This window comes from Rhododendron vialii, chromosome 2a (assembly GCF_030253575.1).
Source record: "Rhododendron vialii isolate Sample 1 chromosome 2a, ASM3025357v1".
NCBI lineage: Eukaryota > Viridiplantae > Streptophyta > Magnoliopsida > Ericales > Ericaceae > Rhododendron > Rhododendron vialii.
This window is the reverse complement of record NC_080558.1, coordinates 46,017,148-46,033,795: the sequence shown is the minus strand read 5'-3', so window position 1 is coordinate 46,033,795 and position 16,648 is coordinate 46,017,148. Positions and strand designations below refer to the sequence as shown.

General features: G+C 37.5%; 1 protein-coding gene across 4 annotated transcripts; it reads right to left on the bottom strand.

Annotated features, from left to right (window-relative positions):
- Positions 1 to 2,295: 2,295 nt before the first annotated feature.
- On the bottom strand, positions 2,296 to 14,439 carry LOC131317917 (uncharacterized protein At4g10930). Of its 4 annotated transcripts, none has more exons than XM_058347612.1 (15): positions 14,183 to 14,439; positions 13,977 to 14,055; positions 13,295 to 13,380; positions 12,439 to 12,529; positions 12,193 to 12,242; positions 10,865 to 10,934; positions 10,087 to 10,196; positions 8,056 to 8,121; positions 6,985 to 7,523; positions 6,794 to 6,895; positions 6,593 to 6,671; positions 4,890 to 6,084; positions 4,723 to 4,797; positions 3,051 to 4,067; positions 2,296 to 2,683 (listed from the first exon to the last, which is right to left on the bottom strand). In XM_058347612.1, exons 2-15 carry the CDS (start codon positions 14,043 to 14,045, stop codon positions 2,468 to 2,470), a joined length of 3,765 nt encoding a protein of 1,254 aa, XP_058203595.1. In that variant the 5' UTR covers positions 14,046 to 14,055; positions 14,183 to 14,439; the 3' UTR covers positions 2,296 to 2,467. The 4 variants fall into 4 exon arrangements, with proteins under 4 accessions (XP_058203595.1, XP_058203597.1, XP_058203594.1 ...); XM_058347614.1 differs by having other exon boundaries at positions 6,809 to 6,895; XM_058347611.1 differs by having other exon boundaries at positions 6,809 to 6,895; positions 13,977 to 14,439.
- Positions 14,440 to 16,648: the final 2,209 nt, after the last annotated feature.

Below are 16,648 nucleotides of genomic sequence, written 5' to 3'. Positions count from 1 at the left end.
CCGAACAAATATAACTTGAAAAAAATGGATTCAATGGTTTTGATCCAGTATTTTGTATCCATTAGGATTTATTTTTTTCAAGTTATATGTATTCCAATGAGGCACTTAACAATATTTGATCAAGCTGATTTTTGGCGTGCACATAGAACTCGACGAGCTCTACGCAGTGAACGCCTCCGATTGCCGAACCGATGCCGGCAAGGCTCACCGGCGGGTGTGCAGCACGATGTGCAGCACCAAGCTGCACAGCAGCTTCCCCCATTCCGGAGAAAACAACCCAACTACCGTTTGCCTTAATTGGGCACGTTTTTGGCCCCACCAACAGTCAATTCACTGGAATCTAAATAATGCATGGACAGTGGATTAACAAGAAAATCTTCAATGCAACGGTTCAACGGTTATTTGTCGCCTCTTTCACGTAGTATGGGACGTACACATACATGAGGTTCACATCCTATATATAAGGGCATTACAAATAACCGTGGCATTGAAGGTTTTTCCTGGATTAACGGCTGCTTGCAAAAAGGAAATTGCATTGTATAAAAAAGATCAAGTTATTAACATAGGGAGAAACTTGTATTGAGAAACTCTCCTACTACTACTACTACTAGCCAAAAAACCCAACATATTCATTAACCTCCCAGGTTTTTAGAGTTTGTTTGGAACCTATGAAAAAGAAAAGAAAGGAGGGAAATAAATAAATAAATATAAATATATATATATATATATATATATATATATATATATATATATATTTGGTTTGGTTTGAGAGGAAACAAGAAGGAAAATTAACAAAACAAAGAATAATTTTCCTACACACTCTCCTTTCCTTTCCATTCTTTTCTTTTCCTTTCTTTTTTCTATGTTCCAAACATGCCCTTATTAGAGAAAACATGACAAAAGAACATAAAATGCCAACCACATTTAAATAAACAGTTTGTTTCGACTTGACAAAGCCTTAGGGCTTTCATACAGAATTTGAGAGTGAAAATGTTCACCCCAAGTTAATTTGATCCAAAACTAATAGTAGTCATATTGTTAATTTGAACCAAACCTAATAGTAGTCATATTTATGAGATGCGGAAAACCTACGTTGACACATCTTAGTGATCTGGTGGTTCAGAAAAAACCTGTAACCAATTTGTCTTTAAGTGTGCACATGCTAAGGATGTTTGTCTCTATTCTTGTTATTAGCCCAAACAATGGGATTGGTTTCCAGAGTTAGTCGAGGTGTGCTTAGCTTACCACACACCCTAGTAATAAAAATGTCTATCTCATATTTATCTATTTGACTTCTAAATTCCCTTATTATGCCTACCTTATAATTATTTTTTCTAGTGCATACCCCTGGTGCTTTTACAAGAAAACTGGGAAGAAAAAACTCTTTCACTACTTCTTGTTTTAAGAACTTCTCAAATATGTAATCCTTTATGTTGTTCAAACCAAATGAAAATTGATTTTGACACTCCACTTTCCAACCAAATTAGATGATTTTTAGAGCTATCTACAAATTAAACGTGCTCAAGTTGAATCCCTCAGTGGACCTGAGTTTTTAGCAAGAACAAGATTCAACTCGGTCTGAAAGCCAGAATTGATGTTTCTTGAGGTGAAATAGCAGAGAGCGAGCAGACGTTGGCCTCGACAAATGTTTAGGTGCAGTTCTAAGGCAAGAGAGAAATCATACAGCGGATTCCAGACGCGTGGGTCGTGGCTTCAGGATCCTGGCAGTACTTGCAATAAATTCACAACTCCAGCATTGTAGTTATGCCAAAAATCACAAGGAGTTTATCGTTCCCATCTCATGAAACATAATCAGTTAACAAGGCTTGCTAATGGCATCTTAATATGCTACTTCATAATTGTGAGTACTGCTATGGGTACCGACGGTACCCATAGGGAAAATGCACCGACGGCCACCGGACGGCCGTCTCCGGTCACCGGACGGCCGATCCGAGCCGTCCAAAAATTTTAAAAAATAAAACCGAGTGGCCTTACGCGAGAATCAATGGCATCCGAGGTGTGTAGGGTACTTGATCCGAGCACCCATTTTTCGTGTATATTTGTATATACGTGTATATACACGAAAAAGGGGTACTCGGATCAAGTACCCTACACACCTCGGATGCCATTGATTCTCGCGTAAGGCCACTCGGTTTTATTTTTTAAAATTTTTGGACGGCTCGGATCGGCCGTCCGGTGACCGGAGACGGCCGTCCGGTGGCCGTCGGTGCATTTTCCCTATGGGTACCGTCGGTACCAATAGGATTTCTGCTTCATAATTTACAAGGCAAGATATTTGCAACAGTTTTGTTTCTCACTTTCCCAATATATCATCTGCATACAGGTTAATTTTCGGAATCACGGTTACGACGACATGGGGCTTCGACCCTCATACTTGTTAACATAACAATCACTGGAATACGGAAATTAAAAGAGATATTTGCAACATCATAGTTCCCTCTAAATGTTATGTTCTTTCCTTCTGTTGGGCGGTCTCAACATACTGCTGTGCAAGTTTCTTCACCTTCTCACCTTCCTTGATGAGAAATTTTGCATTCTTTTCTTTGGAGTGGTATTTCATAACTTTCTCAGTCGTTTTCTCCACAGCCCATCTGTATTGTTTGACTGTGATCACTCCACTCTTGCAAAGTGGCCTGATGTGCTCTTTGATGTAAGCTTCCACCTGCACGAGTTCATAACTCGTAAGAGAAAATGGGTGTTGGCGAACCCTAAGCCTGTATTTGGGACAAGTATTTTGGCAAGAAACAACCCCAAATCCTTGGTCCAAATACAGCGTAAAAGAAGGTAAAAGAAGAGAAAATCGTGACTACATATGAATCGGCTTATCATATAGTTATACTACATTGAGTTTTTGTGAATAACATTAAATCACAAGTCAAACCATAAAAAAGGAAGCAAAAATTACAGAAAGTTGGCTGATACCTTAGGTGAAACGTCAGTGACACTAGTGTTTGCCAATCACATTAAACCATAAGTTAAAACAAACAAACAAAGAAAAGAACCAAAAGTTAAAGGAAGTCATCGGATACCTTTTGTGATACATCCTTGATGCTATCAGATCGATTGCTTGTACAGGTATTTGATATTTTCTCCTTTCTCGGAACATTTTCACTTGTTTGAGAACAATCCGGTGCATTATCTCCACCAACTAAATTCTCTGCACAGCTCTCACCCTCTAATTCACTAGCCTTTGCCGTTTGGCTGGATCCGGAATATTCAGTTTTCTCTGGGGATGCACCATCAGCCGTTGTTTCACTGGGCTTCTTTATCAATGCACTTTCTGGAAACCTTTTTGTCAATGGTTCTTTATCGGGACCATATAGTTCTTCACATTCTGCAAGAGAAGGCTCTTCCCCTCCCCCATCTGTTAAGGGGTCTTGATTAATGCAATCCCCATCCTTAACCTCCACTCCAACATCATTTGTTCCCTCATGATCCTCAATGCCATTAGCATTATTTGATATATTTGAATTGAGAGTGGAGAAAACCACTTTTATTTTTGACTCTTCTTGTTCTACCTTAGATGCCTTTACAGCACTAGCACCAATGAAGTCTTCATCTTCCAAATCATACTCAAAATCACCATAAATATCAAGGTCTGGATGAGAATCCATTTCAAAAACATTACCAGGTTCAGGATCATCTCCAATCTTTCCAGAGAGGTCATATTCGTCATTTGCTTCTCCCATTTGGTGATAAGGACTATTTGGTGGGGAATCGGACAAAAGACCCGCATTTTTCAATGCTTCCTCGACCATTGGACCATCAGAAACATCATTGGTTGTTTGTTCTGATTTGTCAGTAGGAACTGCTGAAGTTGGGGAAGGATCGGATTCTGTGGCTCTATTAGGCTTGATGATATCCGATCGATGTAGTATCTCCTGAGACATAAGATTAACGTATACTAACTTGCTATTTGATCTATCAGCAACTTCCTTCTCAATATTAACTGCATCAGCAACAGCAAACTCTGTGTCTGCAGTTCTGCGAATGATGGGCAGATTTGCTTTGCGCAAAAAGTGCTCGATGAGGCGGTAAAGCTGTGCCTGTACAAGGAATGTTGTTCAATAATCTATAACCTAATTAAATTATTCATTTCAGATCTTAGCAACATTTATCAGTTTCATGATGCTGAACATCGGTTTCGCCACTAAGAGAGGGCTTGTGCTAAAGAGGCTAAAACAATGAGGATGTTCGGATAAGAACATGAATCCCAATGACTAAAATTCCTCAAATATCTGCACATAAATGACTTCTGTTATACTGTACATTCAGCTCGGTCTTATTAAATTGCTCGAATTGGTTGAGGCAGTGGTGCTTGGGATGACATTGGCTAGTGTATTGGCAGTGGATTGAGCATGTGAAGGAGGGTGGAGGTGAAAACGTGGCAGAGCTGGTAAGTTCGGATGTGAAGATAGGACAAATCTGCAGTATATGTAATACGAGTAATCTATATGTTGGAATGAAGCTTTGTTCTCCAGCGTGAGTGCTTACGTTCAATTCAATCTTTGGGTTATTCAACTAGTAGAATAAATGGCATAAAAAGGACTGAGTTACGTTTATTGTTTTGGTAGAAACTCAGTTCTGTTTCTGCAATTCTATTCATCCAGATTTGATCTAGAAATCTGAAAAGTAACATGTTCAACATAGATTAGCCAAATTGCTGGTCTTGTTAAGAAACGGAGAAAGGGCACGACTTACCTGCCTAACAGATATTGGGATTTTATTATGACGACTGGGTGCCAATACTGGTCTCATATCAATTGGTAATAGAGCCTGTCAAATGATAGAAACAAAAGAACTAGTAAAAGTTGCAGAAATCAAATGGTATGTCTGAAATGGTACAAGAAAACAAGATCTTCACACACCAATAGAGGATAAGCTCCTTTAAGAACCGTTTTGTCTTCCTGTTTTTCGAGTGCGGCACTACTGCCAGTGGTTGCAGTTTTTCTAGCAAGAACCTCTAGGGCCCATTTCCTCTTATCCTTCTTTACATCATTAGATTTACCAATCATTTCCTTCTGGAAATTTACTTTGGAACCACTTACAGAGGAAGATTCTCCCTTAACGTTTGTAGCAGCAGTACTCTTCTTTCCTTTATCATCGGACAACGGAATACCAACCTGTGGCAAAACCATGTTTAATTGCAGAGTTTTTGGATTTTGAGGCCCCAGAGATGAAGTAGGTGCTTTTTCCATTGAAGAGTGTCCTTTATTCTCTGTAGGATCAGTAGTGTTGAGATCGGAGAGAGGCTTGATATCATCCTTACGAGGGAAAACAGATGTATCAGCTAAATACAACCTTGAAAGAATGGGATTCGAGGCCTTCACTTCATTTTCCTGCTTAATTTCTGTCCCATAAGAGCCATTTCTTAAAAGATTCAGAACTGACTTCAAAGTCTCAATTTTTTCAGGCCTGCCAGGTTTCAAGCAACGGTGTTTCCAAAATTCAATTTCACAGTCACGGGTCCACGCCCGCTTTCTTCTTCCACCAATCCCATATATCTTTTTTGTTAGATTCTCACGTACTTTTCCTTTCTGTGAGAGTAACTTCTTATCCCTCACAACAAGAGCTGGAGCCTTTTTAGCTGGTTCAGTCATGGTTCCAGCCACAACAGCCCTGAATGCATCAAGAAGTTTTGGGTCAAAAAGGTTTTCACCAAACTCTTTGGAGGATTTGTTGCGGACGGCTTCCCGAATTTCTTTTCTCAGCTTCTGTACCAATACGGATGACTCCTTGTCCTCGGCAGCTGTTCTCATGATCTTTTTCATTCTCAAACCAGCTGGATTTTCTCTCTCTAGTGAGGACTTAACAGTTTGATTATTGTGTGTATGGCCCTTGACAGGTCTACGATCTGTCCCCTGAACTATACTCATTATAGCAGAAGCAGCATTTTCCTTTCCTGAGTTACATGTCGGGGACGTATCGGAAACAGATTCATCAGCTTGGTCTCTTGAATTAATCACTCGACTGGTTCTCTCAGCTCTGACCTTTTTTCTTGAAGCTTTAGTCTCAACTTCAGCTTTGGTTTCCTCGTCCTCAGCAACTGTCGGAACATCATAACTAAAAGAGAAAAAAACAAAAGAAAACAAATTTAAAAAATAAGAAATTCCATAAGTTCACAGCCATATACGGCCAATAACAAAGCTACTGAATGCAAGTTAGATAAGAATTTCCCTAGTCAACACAACAGTCTATGAAAATGAGGCACTTGAAAGTCTACATTACATAGGCGACAAATTCGAGGATTTTCACGCCGTTCAAAATAAATTCAAGGATTTTCAAGCAGCAAGCAACTGTTCTTATCTTTCCTTTCCTTTCATCTTTTTGTTTACTTTTTTTTTCCCCTTCTTTGGATAAGTAAGTATGACTGCAAAAGCTCCTTGGACAACCCTAAAGCATTTTGTTTTTTGTTGATGGGAATAAAGCATGTGTTGAACAATGGGATAATAAGAGCCAAGCAAGCCAGAGATAGGTTGATTGTGAAAAAAGTGTTCAAAATAATGACACTGTATCCATTGGCTAAACCTATATTATACTGCAGAAAAAGAAGCAATTGAGCACCATTAACCTGTAATAATCTCTTTTCTTTCTCTTTGCACCAGTAGTTCCAAGAGTAGTATCCTTCACAGCAGGCACACAACGGCCACCTGAAATCAAATAGGCAATAAGCATAGTATCGACATAAAGAACTACATATCTAGCTGATTGAAAACACAATTGGTCATACTATCTGAGTGCCAAAATCCCTAGAAGAAAGGAAATCACAAACCACTCCATTCCACACCTGGCAATAAATATTCTTCTGAACAACTTTTCTGCTGCATGTCTCCAGCTGCTTGATCTTCAGCTACATCGTTTTTCACAAAGTCAACTGGAAGAAAATGAGAAATGGTCAGTGTAATGAAATGTGTGTGTGTGGCTGCATGAGAAATAGGCAGAATTTCTACATCTTTAACATACCAAAAAAAGAACAGCCCACAGATAAACCAAGATGCAGATCCAGACTGGATCCAGATGGTTCATTACCAGAGTAACACCCGTTTAACTTCTTCCTTGAAGAAATAACAAAGCCATCAACGCCACTTGGTTCTTTCATCAGTTTATCAGGGGAAGACATCTTCAACTCACTTTTCCCAAACGAACTACATGGCAAACTAAAGGATACATCTTGTGATAAGCATAGTTCCAACTTCTCTGACTTCAAAACTGGTTGAGTAGTAGGCTTCTCAGTTGATGGTATTTCCAACCTCTCAATTTTCAGGTCTTTGTCAACTTCTAAGGTTGATGGCAGTTTTTCACTTGGTCTGTCTGTCATTTGATTCTCAACCATTGAGACAACAACAGCTGTCTCGCCAGCATCAGCAACTGATACAGAAACCTTTCTAGAAAAAGCAGCATCAACGAAACAATCACTATTGCTATTTTCTAGACACCCGTAGTTGCTAGGCCTCAGCACTGGAATCACATCTGTTTCTTGGGGATTCTCATTCACTACACACCTACATCATTGACAAACAAGATAGCAAAAGAGGCCCAAGATGGAGCTTATTGCAATAAAAAACTGCCATACTCAGTGCCCGAAGCACATTGATGGAGGATAAAAGAGCAAATAAATTGGGTCCCAACTTGGAGAGTCACTTGCACTCGCTGGATGAAACTAAACCATAAGTGCAACTTCCATTTTCCCCAAGGATACATCAGATGTTAGGAACTTTTGCAACAATCTGATTGGATTGTCAGTCAGAAATTCCAAAGCACAAGATGTAAAAATACCCCTTGTGGAATCTGTATGCAGAACGGGAGCACAAGCATGTTAACTAAGTTCAAATATTTGTACGAGCAAACAAAACAAAGTCCAGATACTTGTCTTGAAAAGTCATGGGTGAAAAGGTAAATGAACTCCAAGAGAGAAGCCAACAAAGAGCATTAAGACAATGGTGCCTAATGCTGATTCTGTAAAAATGCATCCGGCAAATGAACCTAGCCCAAATTTTTGACAGAATTATAAATTAAAACCACCTGTCAAATTACCTTGGGCATAACCATGAATTCTCACATGTCCCTTCAGTATCAAATCCCACACAAAAAGCATGATACCTGATTCCATTTAAGTCAACAAACAATTAGGGCCATCCAGCATCAAAACTTTGAATGAGATATGGCAGAAGATGAAATCATAAAACTTATAACTCGTGAAAGATAATGATCCCCCAACTTATAACTTATGAAAGATAGTGATCCCAAATTGAAAGAGAGTACCCATTCAAAAGCATAAAAAAGAATAACGAAGAAAATCATAGGAAAAAGAATATAAGTACATGCATAAGTATGTATGGGCATAACTAATAAGAGTAAACAAATATGTAGATCTCTCAACATGTGAACTAACTCTTATGCACGCATAAGTAAGAGGTGACTTCACATCCCCGGCAAAGTCATCAGAAATGAAAGTTGAAAATTCCTTTCTGGCATGGTTTCGATTCTAAAAATTCCAGATTTCAAAGTCCATGAGAACTCCACTAAAAGTATTTGATTTCCATAATGCTTCTCAAGAGGCAGCTCCGTCAGAGAAATAACTAGAAGCCATCTTAATGATGTCAAGAGAGCTTCATTTAGAGTTTCATGATACCTGTTGCAAACGTAGGGCCTGCTCCTTAAGATCTAAATTTAGTAAATCCATGTTTCAAACAGTGAAATTCAGAACTTCAAAATTAACTCCCCGCTTTCCTTGGCAAACATAACAATTGCACAATTTTAAAGGCTGAACCAAATACAAGTAGATCCTAAAAATAGACTGCTTGGAAGGGATTAATCAAATTTACTACACTGGTCCTCGTGACATAAAAAGGTGAAACAAGAATCACGTATACACCGTGGAGAGTGATTTTTCCACCATAACTGGATATGGTTTATGTAAAGCAGAAAATTGTTTTCACCGAGTCATAATTAAGGGTGGCAGTCATCACACACTTTTACGAAATTGCCAACATGATACGCTTAAATAATAAATATTAGAGCATCCACAATGTAATAATCAAAATTGGATAATTAAAAGTTGCCACATCACCTTTTGGTTATCCATTTAAGACATTGCTAAGGTTAGTAATAATCAAAATTGGATAACCAAAACTTACCACACCACCTTTTCAAACTACGAAATTCTAAAAACAAAATTGTGATAATAATTTGAATAGTTTTTTTGAAAAAAAATAATTAAAAAAAAAGAGTTTAGTGAAAAATATTAGTTTTTTCAAAAAGGTTTTTTTTTTTTTTTGTGTAAAAACGGTTTTTGAAAACAATTTTTCAAAAAAAAAACAGTTTTTTTTTAAACTATTTTTTTTTTAAGTTTCTAAAAAAAATAGTTTTTAAAATTTATTTTTTGAAAACATTGTTGAGAGAGAGAGAAGGTTTTGTGTAATGATGGGTGTACTTGATTGAGAAAATGTGGGGACCATTAGATTTGATTATTGGCAAAAAGTTGTTAGTTTTGATTATTCAAAGGCCAAAGTTTGATGAGTTGTTAAGAGGTTGCTAAGTTTGGTTATTACAATGTGAGCACTTTTTTGAGCAAACATTGCTAACTTTAACAACATTTTGATTTTGATTATTACATTGCGGATGCTCTTACATGGAAGGGTTTTCCATCTCTATGAACTTCCCAATCAACGCTTGGAAGCAACTTCATTTCTTTTGGAGCAAGAACTAATTCCTAAGGTTCCAATTTTACGAATTTAAACGTTCGAAGAGTAAAACAAAAAAACTCTCCAAGGCTCATTTAAACAAGACCCCTCCCTCTGAGACTATCGAATAACACTGAATTACTGAAATACCTAAACCTTGTACTAGTAAATGCTTCTCTCAACCCCTTGCAGCATCACCTCTCTACTCTCTGAACTATTGAGTTCCATACCGTGACAATTGCAGTTGAATGGTACATACGTGGAGAGTTTTCTAGCTCTTTATCAATACAACTTTTCAGTTGATATAGCATCATAATGAGTAGTTCTGAATCCATAAATAAAACAAAACAAACGAGAAGATGTTTTAACAGGTTAAGCATACCATGTATCACATGAGTCACAAGCAATAGACGTATCAAGATTGGAATCTTCATCAATAGTAACTGATCCACTTCGGATTTTGCATCCATCTCCATCCAAACAGATAACTGCCTACAACATGGTAGAGTGTATAAGAACAGTGTGCTCGATACACATAAATTGCAAATTTCAACAGATGAAAACTGGTCCCAAAACTTGAGAAAGAAGACGACTCTACATATGTTCTAAATTAAGATGTCCCTCCTAGAGAATTACTAGATTTAAAGGACTTAGAACCCATCCTTCAGTTTACAACATGTAAGTACAGCAGTGATGCATTCTGACCGCTGATACCTAACATTTTCTTCAGTTTTCCCCACATCATAACTTCTTCAACTAGTGAAGAGTGACAATTACGACCATGTGCAATACATACATCTTAGGTTCAACATATCAATTGTGAATGAAGAATCAAAGAAAGTCATGAACATATGCACATTTCTTGATAACACCTGGATATATCACCAAGCATGAAAATTATGCTGCCCGTTTCAACCTAAATAGCCAGTTTCCTAAGCTTGAGACGAGGAACACACGAGGAACTTGTAATCTTAGGAGACAGATGTTAGTACCTTTGAAAAATAGTTAGAAAACGTGAATGCACATTTATGACTTATGTCACCACTTTCCTTTATATTGGGGGTGTGGGAGTTTGTGTGTGCTTAACTAAGCTAGCTCCATAATAACTGGAGTCAGTTCTGCAATTACCCTCTAAAGAGATTTCTTTGTAGAATATTTACATTTTCATCAATGTAGTATGAGGGGAAAGAAAGGGTATTGGTTTTCCCTTCAATGCACCAATCATCCTCTCTGCACAGATGAAACAAAGAAAAGGTCACATAAGTAGCTGCCAAAAGTAACTATAGTTGAAACTGTCGTGAATCAATTGCAAAAATACTTGACAATATGTTACATGTATGCAATGTAAAAATAGTTTGAGCGCAGTTCATGTGAATGATGCACAATGCAAGGTCCCATATGTCTTTGGCATCTTTCAAATCATCATTTTCCTAATTTATGATTCTTTGATTCTTTCATGTTCTTCCTGAAACTCTACCGCAACCTTTATAGAGACACCATTAAGCAAGGACAAACCTTTTGAATACTTTAATTCATCTCTATCCCCCTCCTCCCCTTGCCCCAGTAGTACACTGTCAGCTCCACCCTTTGAATAGGGTGGTCAATTGAACACCCTCAAGCATAAATCTCATCTATGAAGGATTTGTTTATTTAGAGCTAGCCTACTTAATTGAACACCCTATACATTATGAACACGCACAATCTCTTAACATAGGAGGGAAAAGAAGAGAAGTTCTAGAGAAGAAAACAAAATTCAATTGGTCCACTACATATATGGCCTCTCTCTCTCTCTCTATACGAAAACATTATGAACACCCACAATAACTTAACATAGGAGGGAAAAGGAGAGAAGTTCTAGAGAAGAAAACAAAATTCAATTGGTCCACTACATATATGGCCTCTCTACATATGTTAAAATCCTATCTATCTAAAATACTAATTTTCCGTTCAGTTTTTATTCATTATTTGTGAATCAAATAAATATAGTGAAACTAGCTAGCTTCCAATTTAGTGATTTCATCTATCTAAACTATTTAACTTTCAACTCACAATTTTTTGAAGTATAAAAAATAAAAATAAAACTAGTCGGAATACAATTGAAATCCTACGTATTTATACCTTAGGGGTGGAAATGTCAATATCAACACATTACATAAGAATGTTTAATGGATTTGTAGAACAGTAGAACTTAAGTCATTTATGACTACCCTCATAAAAATTCCTAGAGCCACCACTGCAGTAGTATCACATGAACAAAATGAAAGATGGGATTAAACTTGCTCCTTTGTGAAGCATAAATCTAACATAAGCTACATCTACATCAGTGAAAGGCATTCCTGCCTCCAGTTCACTGTCAAGTTCAAACACATGAAAAGAACATGGAACACAGAAACCTTGGGCTGTATGAATATCTTACAGACAAAGTATATATGGCTTCAAATCAGACCGAAGTAGGAGCAACACAAATTCAACCTATATAAATGAGTACCTGGAGGACAACTCCTCATCAATTTTGCTGCTGCCAATGGTATCATATACCTTCATTGTCAGTGAAAATTGTTAGCTGGGGTTACAATAACGCAACATCAGTTTTAGTCGGCAACATCAATGCAGCATTATCAAACTACAGTGGCAAGAGACCGTCAAGGATCAATTGGACAAGTGGGTGATGATGAAGTTCCAAAGAAGGAATCACCAAACAAAGAAGACAAAGCTCCAACAATTTAATACTTACAGGAACACATGTGATTAACTGAAATTCATTCTGGCAAAGCGGGCAAAGGTTTGTGATGGTAGCCCAGTTGTCAATGCATGTGAAACAGAACCTGAATACAAATGATAAACCAAGGTGATTTATGATTTTCACATAAAATCAACTTCTTGAGAAACATTAACATGCTTACAATGTCATTTCCCACCAAAAACAATCCAATTACATGCGACCAAAAATTCACCCATGCAACCTTCTTATGCTTTTGATTGTTGTGAAGTCTCATAAGATACAAGTATCATACAACAGCCAAGCTAATAAGTACATTGTTTCCAACCAGTTTGAAATTACTGTTGGACATTTGAGAACAAGAAATCAAGGAGAATAAAGTGCATCCAACAACCGGAATGATCTCATATATGCTAAAGCACATCCACCAAATAAAATCACCCCATACACATTTTTTTGGAAATTGAGAAAACAAATACCTAAACCTGCCCAAAGTTGTAACCAAGGGATAATGGGAAGACCAAACAATTGATCACCCCATGATCAACCTGTTCCCCTATTTGGCACAATAGGGACAGATAAATAAGTTATCTCATAAACTATCCCAATTATGTACCTATGGTAGGGACACAGAACAAAGAAAACTGAGGTCAAAGGTACAAATAGATGACGAATAGATATCAGTAGCTAGGTCTTCCTAACAGAAAGAGAGTAACCAATATCAATTGATGATTACCTACGTTCGCAAAATAAAAGACAGTGGAGTATAGGAAGAAAGCTGCACCACTCTGATGCCTTTAAAGGCAACCCACACTATCATTACTCTAAAAGCTTCATTATATATGAAATTCTCGGAGAATTATGAACATACCAGTGTTGGCAGCAATCCAGCACCCCCCTATCAATGACAATATCCATGCATATCCCACATCTCTCACCATCCAGAGTTAAAAAATCCTGCGATCACATAAATTGCACATTTCATAAAACTAGCACTTGCAAAAAACAAAAACCACAAATTTGAACCTACTATTTTCCCCATAATCTCCCCATACTCAATCGGAACATTCTAAATTTTTAAGCTAATGTCACCATACCAAGATATGAAACAACACACAGTTTTTTTTCCCTTTTGATAACTCATCCTTTCCAGACTAGCTTGGGCGTGCCTCAACCTAATCTCTGGTGGACCAATCCCCCCATCCACCAGCGGAGGGCCAATTCAAGCTGGAACACAGCCCCGTATGGAATAACCCCGTGAGAGTTGATAGCACCTAGGAGGTTTCGAACCTAACAGAATATAGTTTTGGAAATCCATTAATCCACTCCCAACCCGCTTCTGTTAACCATAGTTCATAGAGAATGTAACAGTTTTAGTTTCTTAATTCAATAGATATAAACAGTTTCACTACTTCATTACACCAAAGTCCCCCTTTTTCTCATTAGTTGCCATTCCTGAACTTTAAAAACACCCAAATTTTTAGTGATTCTTGTTTATGGATAGAAGAACAAAAATTGAGCAAAACAGCAACAAATGACGATCAGAAACTCACATCATTGTTCTGATCAAAGCTGAAAGCATCATCATCCGACACGCCCTCTGTTATCAATTCCACTTCCATTGCATTCACTCTGAAAATCACAACCAATCGCATCACAGAAAACGACGATCAATCAATCAAACATCACAACTTGTTACTGAACAACAAGTACAACAATATCGAACAGAATTGTAATGATTCTCGATGCTACGGCAAACCTAGGGTTCCGAAAAACAAATCTTGATTGCGAATATCTTAGCTGCAATACTACGCTTTGGATTATTTGGGGAATGGTTTCTCAGTCGAAGACGGGTAGTTTAGGCGGCATGTGAGAGGAAAGGATCACCTCAGGAAAATCGCGAGGGAGCGTTTGGACGTGGCTGTGGCCAACGGTTTGCAGATGGAAGGTAAATTAGGAGTTCCCAAACAATCCGGTAAACAGGCAAACAAGAAACCATTTTTTCCTTTTTTGATGAGTACAAGAAACCAAAATCAATTAAAGAACTTTTAAAGATAATAATGATAATGATTTGTTCTTTTTTTTTTTTTTGGTTACCCTCCCAAGTAGAGTAGTTGTTAAAAGAACCTGTATACGGGTGCCGACCAATCTTGCACCGATGTTTTTGACAAGAAAAAAAAAAAAAAAACTTGTATCGATGGCGCACAAACCGACGTGCGGGACAGTTAGTTTCTTTCTTATTGGATGTGAGATAATATATAGATAATTTTATGGGAGATGCGAATGGTGAAAATGAACAATATTTATGGAAAAGTCTTTAATACACACATTACCAAAAATCTAAAATAATTCATCTATTTCTAATTTTATTTCTTCAAAATCTAAAAGATAAATATAAAAGTGAATTACAAAAACAATTATGTAGTATTCCCGAAGTTGGGCTTCAAGAAAGTTGAGAATGACGTTTACCAATCACACCTTGGCGAGGGAGAGAAAATGAGGAGAGGAGGATAAATGAGAGAAAAGGGTTGAACAATAACAGAGAAGCAAGGAAGAGCAAATGGGAACAGAGGAGGATATATAAAGGGAAATGATTTTGTCACTTCTTTTTTTATTAACGTCACTTTTCTGTAAGTGTGTTTTTCACAAAAAATACACTTGCAGGGGAATAGCGTTAATAAAAAAGGAAGTGACAAAATCAACAGACTATATAAATGAGAAGAGAGGCAACCAAACGCAAGAATACTTGACTCCTTGTCAGCCCTTGAACCCCTTGACAGCCCCTGCTGAGCCCCTTGACAGCCCTCGGGCCCAGCACCTCCCCGGGCCTTTGACTTTCACTCTAGGAATACTTGACCCCTCCATATATTGTGACCTCTCCATAAAAATGTGTAATGGATAAAAATATTAGGTACAACGTGGCGATGCCAAAGACCACCAAATAATTTACTCGCGCTGGAGTCCAATTCCCATAACCTTTCTCAGGTGTCCTATTTTCTGGAATGATGAACACGAAATAAAACAGGCACTGGTAGTTGCATTGCATTTCGATCAGAGCTAGAGCTAGAATTGGAAAAGCCGTGTACTAGTAATAAATTTGTTGTATCATTATGCAATGGTTTTCTATGTCGAAAACAATTTAACTGCAAACTATCAAATTAATATTTTTGTGAGAAATCTAAGTGAGTGGATGATGAGACTAACTAGGCACGTGCATGGTAAAGAACAAGCACGACATGGACACAACTCGAGCACGAGACATGCACGGGGTAAGCATGACCGGGTTATAACTTTTTACCTCATTTACCTAAAGAATGGCAAAGATGAACGTCTTGAACTTTGAAATTCATGAACGAATGCTATTACTGAACATTTTTCCAGCGCAAAACAGAACACTGCCAAAGAGATCAACGTAGCCAATACAGAGACAACGTGAACACAGTCACCGTCTGATTGTCAAACTTACAGTACTGATTCATCGACCTGGCCTCCTTTTCCTTCTTGTATAACACCGAAAAGAATTTCTTTAAAAAAATGTGAAATCGATGTCACACCACCTATAACACCATCTGTCTCCTTTTTTTGGTCCCAATTAGCACTTTTTTTCGTCCCAAAAAGATTGTCCCATTTCAAAACTAAATGGGTAATATATATTAGATTTCCTCTTTTACCCTTCCATTTCTTAAATTAGTAGTACAAAAAAGTAAGAAAAAGTAATAATTGAAGGGTAAAATGAGAAAAATAAGTTTTTAAAAGTGTAATGATTGTGTTTTATTATATAGTTGGAATCCCCAAAAGGGAATAAAGAATAGGGACAGAGAGAGTATTTTAATGGGCCTAGCTTCTCATTCTTCTATTTTTGGATTGCACAAAGCAGTTGTATATCTGCTGCCCATGATCAATAGTTTAGATTTGCAAACAAAAGCAGTAATTCAATTTTTTTTTATATAGGAGAAAAATGAAAGAAGCAACACTTAACTGTTAAAAATGTTTTTGGTAGATTTTTATTGCACCAACTGCGCTCAACAGACAAAAAACAGATTGCGGAGCAGCTGGATTCATTTTTAAAATGTCAAGGTTTCATATTCATATCTCTTTTCTATCTAGAATTCCTACACGGAGATCTGTAGATTCTAAGTAGAAGAAATGGTTCAAAAGTATGAAATTTTGTGATTGATATTTTGAATACTTAGATTCCAATATCGTAACCGAAGATGAAGCCGCC

What these genes read in the sequence shown, in the direction of transcription:
- LOC131317917 (XM_058347611.1), bottom strand. Translation starts at nt 14,078, where the DNA reads ATGCGATTGGTTGTGATTTTCAGAGTGAATGCAATGGAAGTGGAATTG. An exon ending in GCTTTGATCAGAACAATGAT is followed by an intron (nt 13,381 to 13,976) that starts GTGAGTTTCTGA and finishes ATGTGATCGCAG; the next exon opens with GATTTTTTAACTCTGGATGG. An exon ending in TGTGGGCTGTTCTTTTTTTG is followed by an intron (nt 6,896 to 6,984) that starts GTATGTTAAAGA and finishes ATTTTCTTCCAG; the next exon opens with TTGACTTTGTGAAAAACGAT.